Below are 19,838 nucleotides of genomic sequence, written 5' to 3'. Positions count from 1 at the left end.
GCAAACACACGTCAGGTTTTCTGTCCCAAATCTGCCCTGATGCAGGGCTGTGGAGTCGGAGTCGTGGAGTCGGAGTTAGTTTTGGTTGGAGTCTGAGTCGGTAGAAATGTACCGACTCCGACTCCAGCTTTAAAAAAAAATGTATTAATATTTCATAATTGAACTTTCATATGAATTTTATAAATGTTACTCAAATATATATGTTCTATCAAACTATGAACAACAGTGATAAGCAGTTCTGCTGGAGATAGAGACATTTCTTACTTCTTGTGTGTCACTGTTCTCCACTGCCCTTATCTAATCTTATACTTGGTTAACCTCATGCTGCCCCAACCCCCCTACTTACAATGTATGAAACTGAAAGTGAAAATGTGTTGCAAATTCTTAGTAGTAAAGCTCCTCCTCTAGACTAGATCATACTAGGTGTGCGTCTTCCAAGCATCTCACAGCTGCCTGCTACTCAGAAGAGGAAGACTGTAAGAAGTATTATCCTTTCAACAAACTTTGCATCAGTTAACTGTGAGTACATGAGGAATAATAACAGTATTACTGACCACTATATCAGTTGTACGACCTGGCAATAATTTTGTACAATTGTTTTTAGGAAAAACAATTGTCATTTGGATTGTGAATGCAGAATTAAAAACCTGAGAATGTCAAAGAAGCATCACATTAAATCCGCTGTATTTGAACATTTCACCATCACTCAAGATAGAAAACATTATGTCTGTCAGTGTATGACAAATGATCCAGACGAAAACAAGATGAGTGCATATTCAGGCAAACATAAAAATGCTCCTACCAGAGCTTCTAATCTAAAGAGACATTTACAGCGCTTTCATCCAGAAGTACTGAAAGCAGTGGATGAGAAAGACTGCATCCAAACCAGTGAACCAGTGCCCAGCTCTTCCAGCCAAACAAAGGAGCAGAGAACTTTGCAGCCATCAGTTGCAAGATATTTTGTCAGTGACAAAGTTACTGTGACAATGACAGTAGATACATTTAAAAAACAGATCATAGAGCTTGTTGTAAAGGATAGTGTGCCTATTTCATTATTTTCACGACCAGCTTTTATGTGTCTGAATGGGGAAATAGCCCGCATGCTTGGTGTTTCTCTGGAGAGAGAGAGAGTATTAGAAAATTAGTAATCGAAGAAGCTTTTAAACAAAAGGAAGAACTTAAAAAAACTCTCAAGGGGCGCTTTCTGTTTATTAAAATGGATGCCTGCACACGTCACAGAGTGAACTATTTTGCCATCAATGTCCGATTTGTTTGTGACAAAAATGAAATAGTTACCAAGACATTGGCAGTAAAAGACACCAAAGCTCATCACACCAGTGAGTTTCTCCAGGTCTTGGTGGAAAAGGTTCTGCAAGACTATGAACTTAAAGAGCAAGTTCTTTCTGTCGTAACTGACAATGCTTCAAATATGATAAGTACTATTAAGCTAATGAATGAGAGTAATGATGGTGACCAGCAGCTAGAAGAACAATCTGGGTCCACAGACACAGAAATGTTTGAAATAGAGGAACACAGTATTGTAACTGAGGAGCAAACTGAAGTTGCTTCAGATGAACAGCAACATGATAGTTTAGATGATCTTGTTGAAACTGTGTCAATATGTTCTTTCATTCATCACATGCGCTGTGTTGTGCATACGCTACAGCTGGCTATAAGAGACAGTCTGCAAGAAGAACATGCTGCTGCACTGATTGGCAAGGTGAGAAAATTGGCTACTGTTGCCAGAACCCCTAAAGTTGACTCAATTTTGAAGAGATGTGCTGGAAAAGGGGCAATTATTGATCAAGCCACACGATGGGGCAATACTTAATGATTCAGCGCTTGGTTGAACTGAAAACCTTTCTTGTAGACATGGCTAACCCTCAACTGACGCTAAATGAAAGTCAGTGGAATCAGGTGACTGAGCTGGAAAAATTGCTAGAGCACCCATTTACAGTGACTAAAAAATTACAAGCAGAGGACTTAACTCCAGGTATTTTCTTAAAGGAGTGGAAGAACCTGATGTTTCGCCTGTCCCAAAGAGGAGGGTTAATTGCAAGTGGCATTGCTACATCAATGAAACGGAGAGAGGAGCTACTATTACAAAATAACATTCTTTTGGCAGCTGTTTATGTAGACCCAATGCATCGGATTCTTCTAGATGATCAACAGCTAAGTAAAGGAAAAGAAGCTCTGTTTGAAATAGCAGTAAGGATGAAAGGGTTGCAGAACAGTCAGGAGGAACAAGAAGAATTTGGTCGTCCTGCCACATCTTCACCCTCATCATCAACTGATGAAGAATTTAATTTCGAAAAATATTTGGATCACAAGGACCGTGCAAAGCGTTCCCGCATAGAAGAAGAGTCATCCCCATCAAGGAACACAGCCAGTACATTTCAGCAGAATTTTTCATGTGCACTAAAAGAAATTGAGAAATTTGACCGTTCATCAAAAATAACAGTGCAACAAGCGATTCCTCTGTATCCTGACATTGCCACAGATGTTGCCCGAGTGGTTACTGCTTTGCCACCAACACAAGTGAGTGTAGAGAGGTTGTTCTCTGCTCTCAAAATAATTAGATCAGATTTGAGGGCATGCATGAAGGAGGATCTGACAGAGGTAATACTTTTTCTGAGGACAAATTTATAGATTTCTTATTAACTGCATAAAAGTGTTTATTGCATATTTACTTACAGTTTAGAAAAGTTTATAAAAGTTATTTGCTATATTCTAATTGTATTCTAATAAATGTAGTTTTTGCTCTAAGTGGTCTGATTACTTATATGATGGTGAGAAACTGAATAAGCACGATGTTTAATATTTTACAACAGTAAATTTGTTGTTATGAATTGGCCATTTATGAAGGAGTCGGAGCCGGATAAAATCCAGGAGTCGGGAGTCGCAACTGTGGCTTACCGACTCCACAGCCCTGCCCTGATGGATAGAAATCGCTGAACCCCGAGCCCATGGACAATTACCCAAGTACATACTCACCTTCACTGGTTCCTGTGATGGATTGGTGACCTATAAAACGGACATCAGATGTAGAAAATTAAAGCCTGGTAGGGAATAGAGAGAGTAATGAGCGTTTCTCCAGAACAGTCCCTGCTCTGCTGTGTGCAGCGGTAGCAAACATTCCCTGCCGGGCACTTCGGTGATCTAATATCTGGTTATGTCTCTTTTAATAAATGATCCTGTTTGTTGTCGGGCACATGGCGGCTTTTATAGATCACTTGCCTGGACTTTGCTCGACTCAATTACGGGAGGGCGTTCATGAAGCTTGAAATAGAGAAAGGGGGCTAGAGCGGAGAGGTTGTGGGTGCCCTGCGCCTTTACAAGCACCTGTCACATTCCCGACCTGTCGGTACATCTCTGCGCCATGTCTCAAATCTCGCCTGTTCTTCTCTGCTAGCTCCTAATGCGTGTCTACACATATCGCCTGAGTGCTGCCCCCTTGTGGCAGAAAGCGGTTTTGCTGCTGAAGATCATTACCTTTTTGTGTGTCGCAACTGTATGTATACTGATACAGAAGAGGCCATATTGTGCGCTGTACCATGTCTTTATTCATGGATTGACAGTTCTGTTTCCGCCTTATCATATCCTATTATTGTCTGGGGATCTATTCTAGAGAGAATTAGGATGCATTATTAAATATCATTCATGAGTGCGGATCCTATATATATATATATATATATATATATATATATATATATATATATATATATATATATATATATATATATATTTTGCATAAAAAATAATTTACATGGATGAATCCACTTAAATATTATGGTAATGTAAAAATGATGTGGGATGATCGGGATTGACCCTCTTTACTGTGGCTTAATTCTATAGATAAAAATACATTTTGTAAAAATCTAAATGTGTTTGATTTATAGCTAATAAATGTTATATATTGGGGCTCAAATTGGAGTACATGACAGTTTCCAGATTCACTTATGTATAAGGATGTAGATTTTGGGATTGTACAGTAGTTAATTTTTCTTTTGACCTGAGAGATTCAGATCATCAGTACATTTAAATTCTGTGATAAATGCCCCCCGACAGGAGGCCGGCTAATACGGTGCTTGATGGCTGTCCGGCCTGCCTGTAGCTAATGACAGTTCTGTGCTGTATTTCCTGATATGTCCTCACGTATGACAGCATTTGCCTAGAGGTATATCCATTAGAATCATTACAGGCTGGTGGCGCACAGATAGTTCAAAGCTGTCTTATTACATCTACTGCAATGGATGCGCTGGAAGAGAAGGGTAGAGTCAGAGCAAATATTGCCCGATTATCCTCACCGTGCAATTATCAACTGGTATGGGGAAAGCCGGCGTCTTATCACTGCCAAAATAACCGCTTCTGGCGCCTGCTGGCTACCAAGTCATACAAGTATTACGTTTGACCAGGTTTGGTTCTTCGGTGCCAAATGGTTTAGGAATAAAATAAACTTTATTTCTAGAAACTAAAATCCCATTTTATTCATAGGCCCACATAAATAAGGTTTGTTTTTAAATTTAGTTTTTTTTTTAACTGGTGTAAATCCCGCTGTTCTCCTGAACACGACTGTTGGCCGCCTCTTCCCTGTATGTAAATGTAGTGTTTTAGCCAAGGGGGAGTATTTCTCAAGAAACTGTCCACAGAGAAGAGTTGATGACCACACCCACTTGGTAATAATACTATAGACATACATACAGGGAAGAAAGGCCATAACTCTGGTACGGAGAGGAGCAGAAGCCAAAGAAAAACGTCGCCGGATTCAGGAAAACTGAGGGATTTACTCCAGGTAAAAAAAAAATACAAGTTTATGGCAAATGACAGGTTTTCAAATGGGAGAACATAGATTAAAATTGTCGTTGTGCGACTTGATGGGCACTTGACAACTTTCTATTTGCTTTTCTCTGGAAGCGTTTCTGTATTTTTAGCCTATGTGGATAAGGTGAAAAGATTTCTGTAAAGGAAATTGTCGTCTATTCTTCCCAATGATTGGGGCATCATTTCAGAAGAGTGCACATTTTGTTCAGGCCTTAGCAACGGTCATTGCCTCCAATCTGGGGGTTAACTGGCTACTAACCCTGTATCCACATATGTGATCCCTCCAAAATATTCTCTTAAAGGGGTATTGCACATGGTGGTCACTTTTCTCAGGCACCATCACATGGAGAAAAGGATTTCTTTTAATTTTGTCTTGCCATTTCATGCATTTACATTATCTTATGCAAAATGTGGATATGGTGCATGGAAACTAGGCTGGCATACATGCAGGGGAACGTCATTAAAGCTTGGACACGGTAGACACGGCACTATATGCGATACCCGGTTGTGAAATTTTCCGTGGCACAACAATAAGCACATATAGAAGCCATCAGAAGACAATATATTAAAAGTTGATGGCAGTGGCAACTTTCTCCTTGCACTAGCTGCCCGGATCCTCATTTGTAATGGGGCAATATACTGTATGTTGGTAATAGTGATGGTAATAGACACATACAGGTGCTGGCCTCCATGACAGATTGATGTTTTGTATTTGGCACAATGCTGCCACCAGCTGGCCATTGCTGGCATTGCACATAACTGTATTTTTTGGGGTTTGAATTAAGAATCGCTCTCCTTTTTCCAGCCCCCTTCTCCATCTTTCACCTCTTGGAAGCCACAACTATGCGTTACGTGGGATTAAATGTTCGTGCAGGCTTACAACTTGTAAAAGAAGAAGTTAGCGTTTTGCATAGAAGAAATGAAAATAAACACTGTGTGGCTTGCCTCACGGTGAAGGAATGTTAATTTCCCCTCGGGCCATTTTAAACTTCCTGCCGTTTTTGGAATATGAGGGGAATACATTGGCTTTTCATTATGACTTTCTCTTGTGTTACAGATTTACAAATGGTTTTAGACAAAGACTGAACAAAAGGAGTTTGTGTACGAGCTGTGCGGGCAATGGTCTTGGCTAAAATTTTAGAGTTTTTAAACGTGTTATTCAAGCAGATTTTGCATCTATTGTTTGCCTCAATATCGGGAGCACAGAAGCATCTGTGGCCGCTTACTTCCATCTTTCTCTACAATGAAGCTACTTTTTCTGTCTTCCACAGAAGGCGACTAACTGTAAAAACTTACATTTTTGTCTTGCTGACCCTATTTTAGCAGTTGGAGAAAAGAGTGAATTTGTTCAGAGAGAAATGATGAATCAAAGTGTGTTGTTAATTAGAAAGTATGACTGGCCGTACTCTACAAATGTCTGGCTCTGGCTCGGCATAGGCTGGCTTTTTATGTTTGCATTTTTTATGGACCATTTGAAGACATGTTAATTGCATTGAGCAGAACATGCTCTGCTTGTTGATGCTCTCATTGATCAGCCTCATCACGACCTCCATACAAAGGGAATTGCAAATCTTCTTTCATACTGCAGCCTTCAGGGCATTGATTCAGCTGTGCCAGAGCCATCAGCCGGGCATCAAATGCTGAGGAGAAGGGTGTAAAATAAATACAGAAACATAAAATCCTGTTCTCCAGCAGCTCCATGACCTTATGTGGCTTCATCTACACTCCTAGACCAACTCCATACTCAGTATACTGCTAGGTTCTGTGCTGATAGATTATTTTATGTTTTTTGTGGGTTCATATAATCTCAGCAGATGGTCCTAGTGGCAATCAGGGTCTTGAGACCCCTGATTTATTGTTTAATAGACTGTGCAATAGGCAGAAGTGCTGGCTTTCCTCCTGGGTGCGCTGGCTTTCCTCCTGGGTGCGCTGGCTTTCCTCCTGGGTGCGCTGGCTTTCCTCCTGGGTGCGCTGGCTTTCCTCCTGGGTGCGCTGGCTTTCCTCCTGGGTGCGCTGGCTTTCCTCCTGGGTGCGCTGGCTTTCCTCCTGGGTGCGCTGGCTTTCCTCCTGGGTGCGCTGGCTTTCCTCCTGGGTGCGCTGGCTTTCCTCCTGGGTGCGCTGGCTTTCCTCCTGGGTGCGCTGGCTTTCCTCCCGGGTGCGCTGGCTTTTCGCCCTGCCTCCGTATGCCACTCTGGGCGTGTGCACGGTAGGTGCTCCTGCAGACCGCACTTCTGACCAGTCCTTTGGGTGATCCCTATGAGTCTCAGGACCCCTCTGAATCTGCAGAGAATTTAAGGGTTTGAAAAAAAAAAAAATATAATGCCCCAAACTTTGATTACATTAACTTCACCCATGGATTTCCTAGTTGCTCTAAGCTACATTTAACTTTAAAATGTGATTTCAGATTGGACATTTGACAAAGATGTTTTTTTTTTTTTTTTTCTTTTTTATTCCTATTATAGAGTAAACGAGACCATCTTCTTATGAATGTGAAGTGGTACTACCGCCAGTCAGAGGTTCCGGACTCCGTCTACCAGCACTTGGTTCAAGATCGCCACAACGAGAATGGTAAATCCCACACAATTACTGTACTATAAGACACTGCACCTTCCATTGTCATCTGCTTATATTGTGTTTGCACCACTTTCCTGACAGCTGTCGGTACAAGGCAGGATGGTGGTGATGCATTTACTCTGGATTATCCAGATCAGTGGGCTTTGCTCGGCTGGGCCCGTTAATTGTGCATCTTCACCTTCTAAGAAACTTTTTCCTGCAACTTGGCTTAGGCCAATAAGGGCTTATCCTGGCGCCTGTCAATTCCGCCTCGGAGTCAGGCATAGCTGATGTTGCGACCCCCATATACCTGCCACATGTGTCTTGGCAGGTGTGTAGTGTTGTAACGTCATCGGCACTGCTTGCCTTCAATGCGGAAATGAGCCCCTCTGTGTGTATAGAAACCCATCCTGCTGTGGTGTACCCACTAATCATTTTAGAGCAGATTCTGCTGCTAAATAGCGACACGGACCCCACAAAACGCTCCTATGTAGACGTCTGTGTCTAGAGCTGTAGAATCACTTGACATGTACAGTGCCGGCTCCCCAGCCAGATGCAGGATCCTTGCAGACGTAGCACGCCGTCCTATGTCTAAGTGCATAGATATAACCATAGGTTGTCCATGCTGTCATTTTCAAGCAGCATCTGCCATGCAATGTATTTATAAGAACGATTATTCGCCTCTCCCCCAGGTTTCCCATAGAATTGGAGGTTCACTCCCAAGTGTAGAATGTGGATGTTTTTGCAGCTTTATCTGTTCCGTTTGCTTCCCTCAACATCAGCTCATATTACCATTAATTGTTTTCACTCTGCTGGTTTTATAAAAGTGTTGTAATGATTAATTGGTAGTTAATGAAATGTTTTAATGAATTTATTTTGTAATCCATAAATAAGATGACGTGCAAACGTCTATAAAACAGCCAAAGATTCTAGCAAGAAACCAAAATGTGTATATGAGTAACATGTCTGTCTGATTGGTCTGCTAGATGTCAGGGCTGTGGAGTCGGTAAGCCAAACCACTGACTCCTGACACGGACTCTGACTTCTTAATTACCCTGACTCTGCGACTGCACACCACCGCCTCACTACTGAGCATGACAATAAAGTGCAGCACAGATTCATCTCAGCTAAAAGCTGAGATCCTTGGATCAGGAACAGAACATACTTTTATAGGACATTTTATAAGTTTCTCAAATTATTAAAGTACATCCTACACTGTGTACCAATTTATTATACATTTTAGGAGTCGGTCAGTCCACTTTATACCGACGCCAACTCCATGACTCAAATTCCACAGCCCTGCTAGATGTAATGTAAATTTTTACTGTATATAGAATATATACAGTACAGACCAAAAGTTTGGACACACCTTCTCATTCAAAGAGTTTTCTTTATTTTCATGACTATGAAAATTGTAGAATCACTCTGATGGCATCAAAACTATGAATTAACACATGTGGAATTATATAATTAACAAAAAAGTGTGAAACAACTGAAAATATGTCTTATATTCTAGGTTCTTCAAAGTAGCCACCTTTTGCTTTGATTACCGCTTTGCACGCTCTTATCAGGTTCTCATCAATGTTCTTACAATTCTGCAAAACAAACACAAATAATCAACTACAAAACATTACCATATGCCATGGCTTGCATGCTTATAACATGTTCGAAGATTATGATGCCAACACGTTAGGTGTTTCCATTATTTTGTCCAACCTCTGTGTGTGTGTGTGTGTGTGTGTGTGTGTGTGTGTGTGTGTGTGTATATATATATATATATATGTATGTGTGTGTATATATATATATATATATATATATATATATATATATATATATATATATTATATTTAGGTCTGATGATCTGTGCTGATTATCCGTTCCCAAATCCCCTGCGTTTGCGATAACATGCGCAGTTACTTCTAGAGGGAGCATTGCATCTCCCAACATACTAGGATATCGTATAGCGCAGTGTTAAACCGTATACTGTAAGCTCCCTCTATTTGTGGCTACAGCTTGCAGGCTTGGTGTATCTATAAGTGTACACTGTGTGCAGAATTATTAGGCAAATGAGTATTTTGATCACATCATCTTTTTTATACATGTTGTCCTACTCCAAGCTGTATAGGCTTGTTAGGCTTGAAAGTAAACTGCCAATTATGTAAATCAGGTGATTTGCATCTCTGTAATGAGGAGGGGTGTGGTCTAATGACATCAAAACCCTATATAAGGTGTATTTAATTATTAGGCAACTTCCTTTCCTTTGGCAAAATGAGTCAGAAGAAAGATTTGACGGACTCTGAAAAGTCAAAAATTGTGAGCTGTCTTGCAGAGGGATGCAGCAGTCTTGAAATTGCCAAACTTTTGAAGCGTGATCACCGAACAATCAAGCGTTTCATGACCGATATCCAACAGGGTCGCAAGAAGCGTGTTGATAAAAAAAAGGCGCAAAATAACTGCCCATGATTTGAGGAAAATCAGGCATGAAGCTGCCAAGATGCCATTTGCCACCAGTTTTGCCATATTTCAGAGCTGCAACGTTACTGGAGTATCAAAAAGCTCAAGGCGTGCCATACACAGGGACATGGCCAAGGTAAGGAAGGCTGGAAAATGACCACCTTTGAATAAGAAACATAAGATAAAACGTCAAAACTGGGCCAAGAAATATCTTAAGACTGATTTATCTAAGGTTTTATGGACTGATGAAATGAGTGACTCTTGATGGGCCAGATGGATGGGCCCGAGGCTGGATTAGTAATAGCAGGGAGCTCCACTCCGACTCAGACGCCAGCAAGGTAGAGGTGGGGTACTGGTATGGGCTGATATCATCAAAGATAAACTTGTGGGACCTTTTCAAGTTGAGGATGGAGTGAAGCTGAACTCTCAGGCTGCGGATTGATGTGCGGATTTTTCCGAGCGTATTTGGTGCAATCCGCAGGACTTTTCGGTTTATCTGCGGATTAGCCTGCGGTTTTGCCCTGCGGTTTCACACCTCATAAGGATAAGGTGTGAAACCGCTGCAGATTCCGCACAAACAATTGATATGCTCCGGATTGTAATCCGTGGCAAAACCGTGCGAAAAATCCGCAGCATCTGCACAGCGGTTTTTGTCTTGCATAGGCTAACATGGTACTGTACACCGCTGCGGAAACCGCTGCGGGTCAGCAGGGCCAAATCCACCGCGGATCCGCAGCAGAATCCGCAACGTGTGCACATAGCCTTAGACCTACTGCCAGTTTCTGGAAGACACCTTCTTCAAGCAGTGGTACAGGAAGAAGTCGGTATCGTTCAAGAAAAACATGATTTTAATGCAGGACAATGCTCCATCACATGCATCCAAATACTCCACAGCGTGGCTGCCCAGTAAAGGTCTAAAAGAAGAAAAAATGACATGGCCCCCTTGTTCACCTGATGTGAACCCCATAGAGAACCTGTGGTCCCTCATAAAACGTGAGATCTACAGGGAGGGAAAACAGTACACCTCTCCGAACAGTGTCTGGGAGGCTGTGGTGGCTGCGGCACGCAATGTTGATCGTAAACAGATGAAGCAACTGACAGAATCTATGGATGGAAGGCTTTTGAGTGTCATCGTAAAGAAAGGTGGCTCTGTTGATCACTGATTTTTTTTTTTTAATTTTTTTTTTTTGAATGTCAAACGTTTATTTCTAAATTTTGTGTTATGTTGGTTTTCCTGGTGAAAATAAACAAGTGAGATGGGTATATATTTGGTTTTTATTAAGTTGCCTAATAATTCTGCACTGTAATAGTTACCTGCACAAACAGATATCCTCCTAAGATAGCCAAATCTAAAAAAAACCCCACTCCATCTTCCAAAAATATTAAGCTTTGATATTTGAGTCTTTTGGGTTGATTGAGAACATAGTTGTTAATAATAAAGAATCCTCTCAAATGCAACTTGCCTAATAATTCTGCACACAGTGTATGTGTAATTTTTGTTTGCAGCATGCTCCGATGGTGACTTCTGTATTTGTAGGTGTCTGATCTTTTTTCCCCTTATCTCGCATTGTCCCTCATAGATTCTGGCCGGGAGCTGGTGATCACAGACCCAGTAATACGGAATAGAGAGCTCTTCATCTCTGATTACGTGGACACGTACCATGCAGCTGCTCTCAGGTAAGCGCCAGCTGGTTCTGATGTGCTCTACAACAAGGCTGTAATTCATCTGCACATACAACCCTTCCAGAAACATACTTCTGGCACTCAGTTTTCCTTGATATAGGATCTAGATAACTTGGCACAGACTGAGACTTGGAGTGATTTAAAAAAGCACCTGAAAGAAAGCTAGAAATCGGTCTGGAGAAAAGCACAATCTCTATTTAGACTGGTGAAAGTCAAACCCCTAACCCACTAATACAGAGAGTATTGTGCAAAAGCTTGTCAGGTGTGGAAGAAATGCTGCAAAGAAAAAAAAGTGTCAAAGATGCACTCCTCCTCCTCCTCTCATGAATGTTTTTATCCTCTTAAAATATTGCAGTTATATTATATGGCACTGTGTACTTACAATTGCTGATTTTGCCTTTCTGCCCAGCTAATTCTTCTCTTTTCTCTGATCTATGTAGAAACAGGAAGTGTTTGTCCTTGCAGAAATTATTCCCCTCTTCACTTCCTGACCCAGCTGCTCCCTCTGCCAGGGACCTTTGCAGTGACTTATGAGTCATGCAGGGAAAATTGATCTCTTGTTTCTACATAGTGCTTAGAAAGATTCTGCTAAGTCTATTCTTAACCCCTTCCCAACCTTGGGTGCAGGTGTGTGAAGTCTTGAGTCATTTTCCATTTTGGTGGAATCGGAGTTGAAGTCAGTATAAAATGGGCCGACTCAGACTCGTCCTAAAATATATCATAAATTGGGTCCAGTGCGGGATGTGCTGTAAATGTTTTCATAATAACTTAGGAAAGTTATAAAATGTCCTATAAGAAATCTCTGTTCTATTCCTGATCTAAAGATCTGGGCTTTTAGCTGAGATGAATCTTTGCTGCACTTTATGTACATGCTCAGTAGTGAGGCCGTGCTGTGAAGTCTTAAGTCAGGGAAATTGAGGAGTCTGAGTCAGTGGTTTGATATATCTACTCCACAGCCCAAGTTGGACGTATCCATATGTCCAGGTCGCTAGGTACTTACCAACCTTAACCCCTTCCTGACATCAGACGTACTATCCCGTCCATGGGACCCGGGCCCCTATGACCATGGACGGGATAGTACGTCTAGCGCGATCAGCAGCGCCCACGTGGTGAGCGCCGCTGATCGCGGCCGGGTGTCAGCTGATTATCACAGCTGACACCCGGCACAAGGTGTCAGGGGCGGTCACGGACCGCCCCCGACACGTTAACCCCTTGCACACCGCAATCAAACATGATCGCGGTGTACCGGGAGTTAAAGGGAAGCATCGGCAGGGAGGGGGCTCCCTCCGTGCTTCCCTGAGCCCCCCACGGCAGCGCAATGTGCAGCGCTGCTGCTGGGGCCTCCTTTCCTCCAGGCCCCCGGATCCAAGATGGCGACGGGGGCCTTCGGGGGCCTGGAGGAAGCTGGCTTCCTCAGTGCCTGCAAAGCGCAGGCATGAGGAAGCCTTGTGCACTGCCTGTGACAGATTGCTGATCTGTCACAGTGATCTGTGATGTGACAGATCAGCGATCTGTCACAGGACAGTGATGTCCCACCTGGGACTATGTAATAAAGTAAAAAAAAAAATTAAAAAAAGTGTAAAAATAATTTAAAAAAAATCGCCAAATAAATTAGTAAAAAAAAAAAAAAAAAAAAATTCCCCAATAAATTCATTTTTTGAAAATAAAAGTACACATATTAGGTATCGCCGCGTCTGTATCGACCCGCCCTATAAAACTGTCCCATTAGTTAACCCCTTTAGCGAACCCCTTAAAAAATAAAAATAAAAAACGAAGCAAAAAATGATTTATTATCATACCGCCAAACAAAAAGTGTAATAACGCGCGATAAAAAAGACGCATATAAATATCCATGGTACCGCTGAAAACGTCATCTTGTCCCGCAAAAAACGAGCCACCACACAGCATCATCGGCAAAAAAATAAAAAAGTTATAGCTCGCAGAATAAAGCGATGCAAAAATAATTATTTTTTATATAAAATAGTTTTCATTGCATAAAACCGACAAAACATAAAAAAACGACCTAAATGAGGTATCGCTGTAACCGTACTGACCCGAAGAATAAAACCGCTTTATCAATTTTACCGCATGCGGAACGGTGTAAACGCACCCTCCAAAAGAAATTCATGAAACGCTGGTTTTTGTTCATTCTGCGTCCCAAAAATCGGAATAAAAAGCGATCAAAAAATGTCACGTGCCCGAAAATGGTACCAATAAAAAACGTCAACTTGTCCCGCAAAAAATAAGACCTCACATGACTCGGTGGGTCAAAATACGAAAAATTATAGCTCTCAATATGTGGTGATGCAAAAACTATTTTTATAATAAAAAGCGTCTTTTAGCGTGCGACAGCTGCGAAACATAAAAACCCGCCATAAATAGTAAATCAAACCCCCCGTTATCACCCCCTTAGTTAGGGAAAAATAATAAAATTAAAAAAATGTATTTATTTCCATTTTTCCGTTAGGGTTAGGGCTAAGGCTAGGGTTAGGGTTAGGGCTAGGGTTAGTGCTTGGGTTGGGGTTCGGGTTGGAGTTAGAATTGGGGGTTTCCACTGTTTGGGCACATCAGGGGCTCTCCAAATGCAACATTGCGTCTGATCTCAATTCCAGCCAATTCTGAGTTGTAAAAGTCATATGGTGCTCCTTCCCTTCCAAGCTCTGCCATGCGCCCAAACAGTGTTTTACCCCCACATGTAGGGTATCAGCCTACTCAGGACAAATTGCAAAACAATTTTTGGGGTCCAATTTCTCCTGTTACCCTTAGGAAAATAAAAAATTGGGGGCAAAAATATCATTTTTGTGGAAAAAAAATGATTTTTTTATTTTCACGTCCGAGCGTTATAAACTTCTGTGAAGCACTTGGGGGTTCAAAGTGCTCACCACACATCTAGATAAGTTCCATGGGGGGTCTAGTGTCCAAAATGGGGTCACTTGTTGGGAGTTTCAATAGTTTAGGTACATCAGGGGCTCTCCAAACGCACATGACACCCGCAGACCATTCCATCAAAGTCTGCATTCCAAAATGGCACTGCTTCCCTTCCGAGCCCCGACGTGTGTCCATACAGTAGTTTTCTCCCACATATGGGGTGTCAGCGTACTCAGGACAAATTGGACAAAACTTTTGCGGTCCAATTTCTCCTGTTACCCTTGGGAAAATGAAAAAATTGGGGACTAATTGATCATGTTTGTGGAAAAAATACGATTTTTTTATTTTCATGCCCTGGCATTATAAACTTCTGTGAAGCCCTTGGGGGTTCAAAGTGCTCACCTCACATCTAGATAAGTTCCTTAGGGGGTCTAGTTTTCAAAATGGAGTCATTTGTGGGGGGTTTCCACTGTTTAGGTACATTAGGGGCTCTCCAAAAGCAACATGACACCCGCAGACCATTCCATCAATGTCTGCATTCCAAAACGTCACTACTTCCCTTCCGATCCCCGACGTGTTCCCATACAGTAGTTTTCTCCCACATATGGGGTATCAGCATACTCAGGACAAATTGGACAACAACTTTTGGGGTCCAATTTCTCCTGTTACCCTTGGGAAAATAAAAAAAATGGTGACTAAAAGATCAAAAATATGATTTTTTAATTGTACGGCTTTATGTTATAAACTTCTGTGAAGCCCTTGGGGGTTCAAAGTTCTCACCACACATCTAGATAAGTTCCTTAGGGGGTCTAGTTTCCAAAATGGTGTCATTTGTGGGGGGTTTCCACTGTTTTGGTACATCAGGGGTTTTCCAATCGCGACATGATGTCTGATCTCAATTCCAGCCAAAAACGTCAAATGGCGCTGCTTCCCTTCCGAGCTCTGCCATGCGCCCAAATAGTGGTTTACCTCCACATGTGGGGTATCAGCATACTCAGGACAAATTGCACAATAACTTTTAGGGTCCTGTTACCCTTGGGAAAATAAAAATTGGGGTGAAAAGATCATTTTTGTGGAAAAAATATGATTTTTTAATTGTACCGCTGTACGTTATAAACTTCTGTAAAGCCCTTGTGGGTTCAAAGTTCTCACCACATATCTAAATAAGTTCCTTGGGGGGTCTAGTTTCCAAAATGGGGTCACTTGTAGGGGGTTTCCACTGTTTAGGTACATCAGGGACTCTCCCAACGTGACATGGCGTCCGATCTGAATTCCAGCCAATTTTGCATTGAAAAAGTCAAACGGCGCTCCTTCCATTCTGAGCTCTGCCATGCGCTGAAACAGTCGTTCCCCCCCACAAATCAGGTATCAGCGTACTCAGGACAAATTGCACAATAACTTTTGCAGTCCAATTTCTCCTGTTACCCTTGGTAAAATAAAAAAAATTGAACCTGAATTATTTTTTTTTGTGAAAAAAAGTTAATGTTCATTTTTTTTTTAAATATTCAAAAAAATTCCTGTGATGCACCTAAAGCAGGGCTGTGGAGTCTGAGTCGGAGCTCATTTTGGTGGTCGGAGTTGGAGTCGGTATAAAATGGACCGACTCCGACTCCTAAAATATATAATAAATTGGGTACAGTAGTTCAATGCAGAATGTGCTGAATATTTTTTCATAGGAGTTTGGGAAAGTTATGAAATGTCCTATAAATGGCTGTTCTATTCCTGATCTAAGGCTACATTCACACACAGCGTTTTTCCTGTGTTTTTTGAGGATACGTTTTTCAGCTGCAAAAGCAGATCATCTTTTTAAAAAACTGCATCACCTGAAAGGTTTTTGAGCTCATAGATAATGTTTTCAATAGCAAAAGCAGATTAGAAATCTGCTCTATCTATCCATTTATCCATATCGGTCTATCCATATCGTATGTGTACCAAAAAGAATGAAAACCAGGTAGTACACAAATATATATTCTGTTCTATCTAAATATCTTGATTATTGGATCATAAAAATGATTAAATGTCTGAGGTTCACATTGTACTACAATAAATTTTTCACTTAAATATAAGCAATATGTGTGGGAGTCGGAGTCGTGGAGTCGGAGTTGGAGTCGGTGTAAGGGAAATTGAGGAGTCGGAGTCGCAGGTTTGGCTTACCGACTCCACAGCCCTGACCTAAAGGGTTAATAAACTTCTTGAATGTGGTTTTGAGCACCTTAAGGGGTGCAGTTTTTAGAATGGTGTCACTTTTGGGTATTTTCTATCATATAGACCCCTCAAAGTGGCTTCAAATGTGATGTGGTCCTAAAAATAAAATGGTGTTGTAAAAATGAGAAATCGCTGGTCAACTTTTAACCCTTATAACTTCCTAACAAAAAAAAATTTTGGTTCCAAAATTGTGCTGATGTCAAGTAAACATGTGGGAAATGTTAGTTATCAAGTTTTTTGTGTGCCGTATCTCTGTGATTTAAGGGCATAAAAATTCAACGTTGGAAAATTGCGAAATTTTCAAAATTTTTGCCAAATTTCCGTTTTTTTCACAAATAAACGCAAGTTATTTGAATGAAATTTTACCACTAACATGAAGTACAATATGTCACGAGAAAACAATGTCAGAATCACCGGGATCCATAGAAGCGTTCCAGAGTTATGACCTCATAAAGGTACAGTGGTCAGAATTGTAAAAATTGGCCCGGTCATGAACATGCAAACCACCCTTGGGGGTGAAGGGGTTAAACATACTGATAGGTCTAGGCAATTCTATGCGCACACATCAAGTGTCAGCTGATTCAGACAGCTCACTCCTGACACTCAGTGCTGGGAGAGGTGCCCGCATCACTCCCGTAACTTTAACCCTTTAAATGCTATTGATCGCAGCCATTAGCTACCAGGCAGAGGCAAAGAAAACCCCTCTGCCCTTAGACCAGCGCTCTTGTGACATCATTGTGGGGAGCCCGAACGCTGCCATGGTGACATGATATTGTCATGACAACATCCGGGTCACCAGGCACTAGCAAGATGGTTAGATCATGCGCAGTGCATGATCTAACGAACTTGCATCTATCTGCAGGGCTCACAGGTTATAAGGTATAGCAATGCTCCTGCATTGCAATGCTTTATAACAGTGATCAGATTTAAAAAAAGTCAAAGTCTCATAGTGGGACGAAGGAAATTTTTTTTAAAAAGTTGTAAAAAATAATCACAAAAAAAAATAATAAAATATGATATTTGTAACTATAAATGAATGTTTTTCTGAAAATAAAAAAGGGCACAATTGGTATAACCATGGAATGACCCGGCCTATAAAACTGTCCTGCCAGTTAACTCCTTCAGTGAACACATAAAAAAAGAAGCAAAACCTTATACTTTATCATACCGCGAACAAAAAGTGGAATAAAACTCATTTAAAAATATGAATGTAAATAAAAGTGATATCGCTGAAACATCATCTTGTCCCGCAAAAAGCAAGCCACTGTACAGCTCCATCAGCGGAGAAATAAGTTAAACTTTCAGAATTCAGCGATGTAAATTTTTTTTCTATAATAGTTTTTATTGTGTAAAAGCACCAAAACATACAAAACAATATAAATGTGGCATCGCTCTAATCGTACTACTAACCCAAAGAATAAAGCTGCCTTATCAATTTTACAACATGCTGAACGACATTGAAAAATGCCAAGAAAACAATTCCTGAATTGCTGGTGTTTGTTCATTCTGCCTCCCAAAAATTAAAATAGAAAGTTATAAAAAAAAAGTCATGTGCCTGAAAATGGTTTTAATAAAAACTTCAACTGGTCCCGCAAAATAGCAAGCCCTCAGATGACTGTCGGCCAAAATATGGAAAAATTATAGCTCTCAAAATAAGGCGATGCAAAAATTGTTTTTGCAAAAAAAAAAAAAAAAAAAAAAGCATCTTTTAGGGTGGTTTCACATTAGCGTTTCAGGGCACAGCGACGGCCTGCGCACGGCCTCCGCTAAGGACAGCAGTAAGACTCAGCTCACATTTATCCTGTGCTCTACGTTGAGCGCTCACACAGGGCTTTCCGTATAAATCTCTCAAATACATGATTCAGACGGAACCCCAGTTGGAAGATTCCTTAGAATGATGCTGATGGAGGCACTGTGGATGCAGTCTGACATGTGATCCGGCAGTGTTTGTCTTTTTAAGCATTGCTAAAAGTGCCGACAGCCACAGTTTTGTGCACTTCTGACAAGAACGACAATGCCAGACGTAGTCCAGAGTAACTCTGCTGCCTCCTTATAGTGAATGGATCCCTCAGGAGTTACATCTGAATCACTTCACTTGGAGATTTAGATGGAAATCCCAACGTGCTCAGTGTAGAGCGCAGGATAAATGTGATCCCAAATATTATGTAAAATGTTCCCAATAATAGCTTTAAATCCACATAAAAAGCAAGTCCTCACTCAGGTCTGTCACCTGTCAATGAAAATCTAGGGGGCTTCCATGTTACTGGTAGTACAAAGGCTCTAGAAAAGCAAAATGGCTCCTTGCACCCCAAAAGAAATCCAGCAAGTTCTCCACTCCTAAATCCAAATGCCCCTCTTCTTTCTGAGCCCCACAATGTGCCTAAACCACATTTAGCTTCCATATGTTTGGCATTTCTGGAGCGATGAGAGCACGCCTCAGTTGTGGGTGCGTGTCTCCAGAAGCATGATCTGGTCGCTACTGTGTACTGGTCGCTACTGTGTACTGACCACTGCAACGGCAGTTTGCAATTTTCACTCTGCAATATCCACTACTGATTGTTTCTGGAAAACATCCATTTAGTCAAAATCGTTACTACTCCTGTAGATCAATTTGCAAAGGGGTATAATTTCCAAAATGGGGTCACTTGAGATACTGCTCTTCTAGCACTTAGAGGCTTTGTATATGGAGTGTGAAAACTATTCTAGGAAAATCTACGCTCCAGGAAGCAAATAGCTCTCCGTCTCTCCAGAGTCTCGCTGCGTGGCTAAGTAGTAATTTAGAGACACATATGGGGTATTTCCACATTCAAAAGAAATTGTGGGACAAATTTTGGTGGTATTTTTACCCACTTCCCAGTGTGGAATTGTAAAATCTGGGGCTAAATCAAAATTTTGATGGTAAAATTTTTTTTTTCCTTCACAGCCCAATGGTATAAAATTTTGTGATCCACATGTAGTGTCAAAGTGATTTCTGCATCCCTAAATGAATTGAGAGGTGTAGTTTGTAAAATAGGCTCTCTTATGGGAGGGTTCTGCTGTTCTGGCGCATTAGAGGCTCTGCATATTCAGTAGAAATTGCACAACAAATTTTCAGGTCTGTTTTCTCCTTGTAAAAAAAGAAAAACTTTTGGGCTAAAACAACATTTTTGGGTTATTTTTTCTTCATTTCCACAGATCAACTTTGTATAATTCTGTGAAACACCTGTGGGTTCAAGGTGCTTGTGACTCATCTAGATAGATTCCTTAAGGGGTCT

General features: G+C 41.2%; 1 protein-coding gene across 7 annotated transcripts in view; it reads left to right on the top strand.

Moving 5' to 3' along the window:
* RERE (arginine-glutamic acid dipeptide repeats) overlaps positions 1–19,838 on the top strand; it is a 403,316-nt gene that overhangs the window by 262,179 nt on the left and 121,299 nt on the right. For all 7 annotated transcript variants that reach the window (XM_073585354.1, XM_073585355.1, XM_073585356.1 and 4 more), the window contains 2 exons: positions 7,284–7,389; positions 11,409–11,505. In XM_073585354.1, the coding sequence (XP_073441455.1) occupies positions 7,284–7,389; positions 11,409–11,505 (203 nt within the window). The remainder of the gene's footprint in view (positions 1–7,283; positions 7,390–11,408; positions 11,506–19,838) is intronic.

The sequence above is a fragment of the Dendrobates tinctorius genome, unplaced genomic scaffold (genome assembly GCF_039654945.1).
Source record: "Dendrobates tinctorius isolate UK_male_01 unplaced genomic scaffold, ASM3965494v1 ptg000086l, whole genome shotgun sequence".
In the NCBI taxonomy this organism is placed as follows: domain Eukaryota; kingdom Metazoa; phylum Chordata; class Amphibia; order Anura; family Dendrobatidae; genus Dendrobates; species Dendrobates tinctorius.
This window is presented reverse-complemented; position numbering and strand designations above follow the sequence as displayed.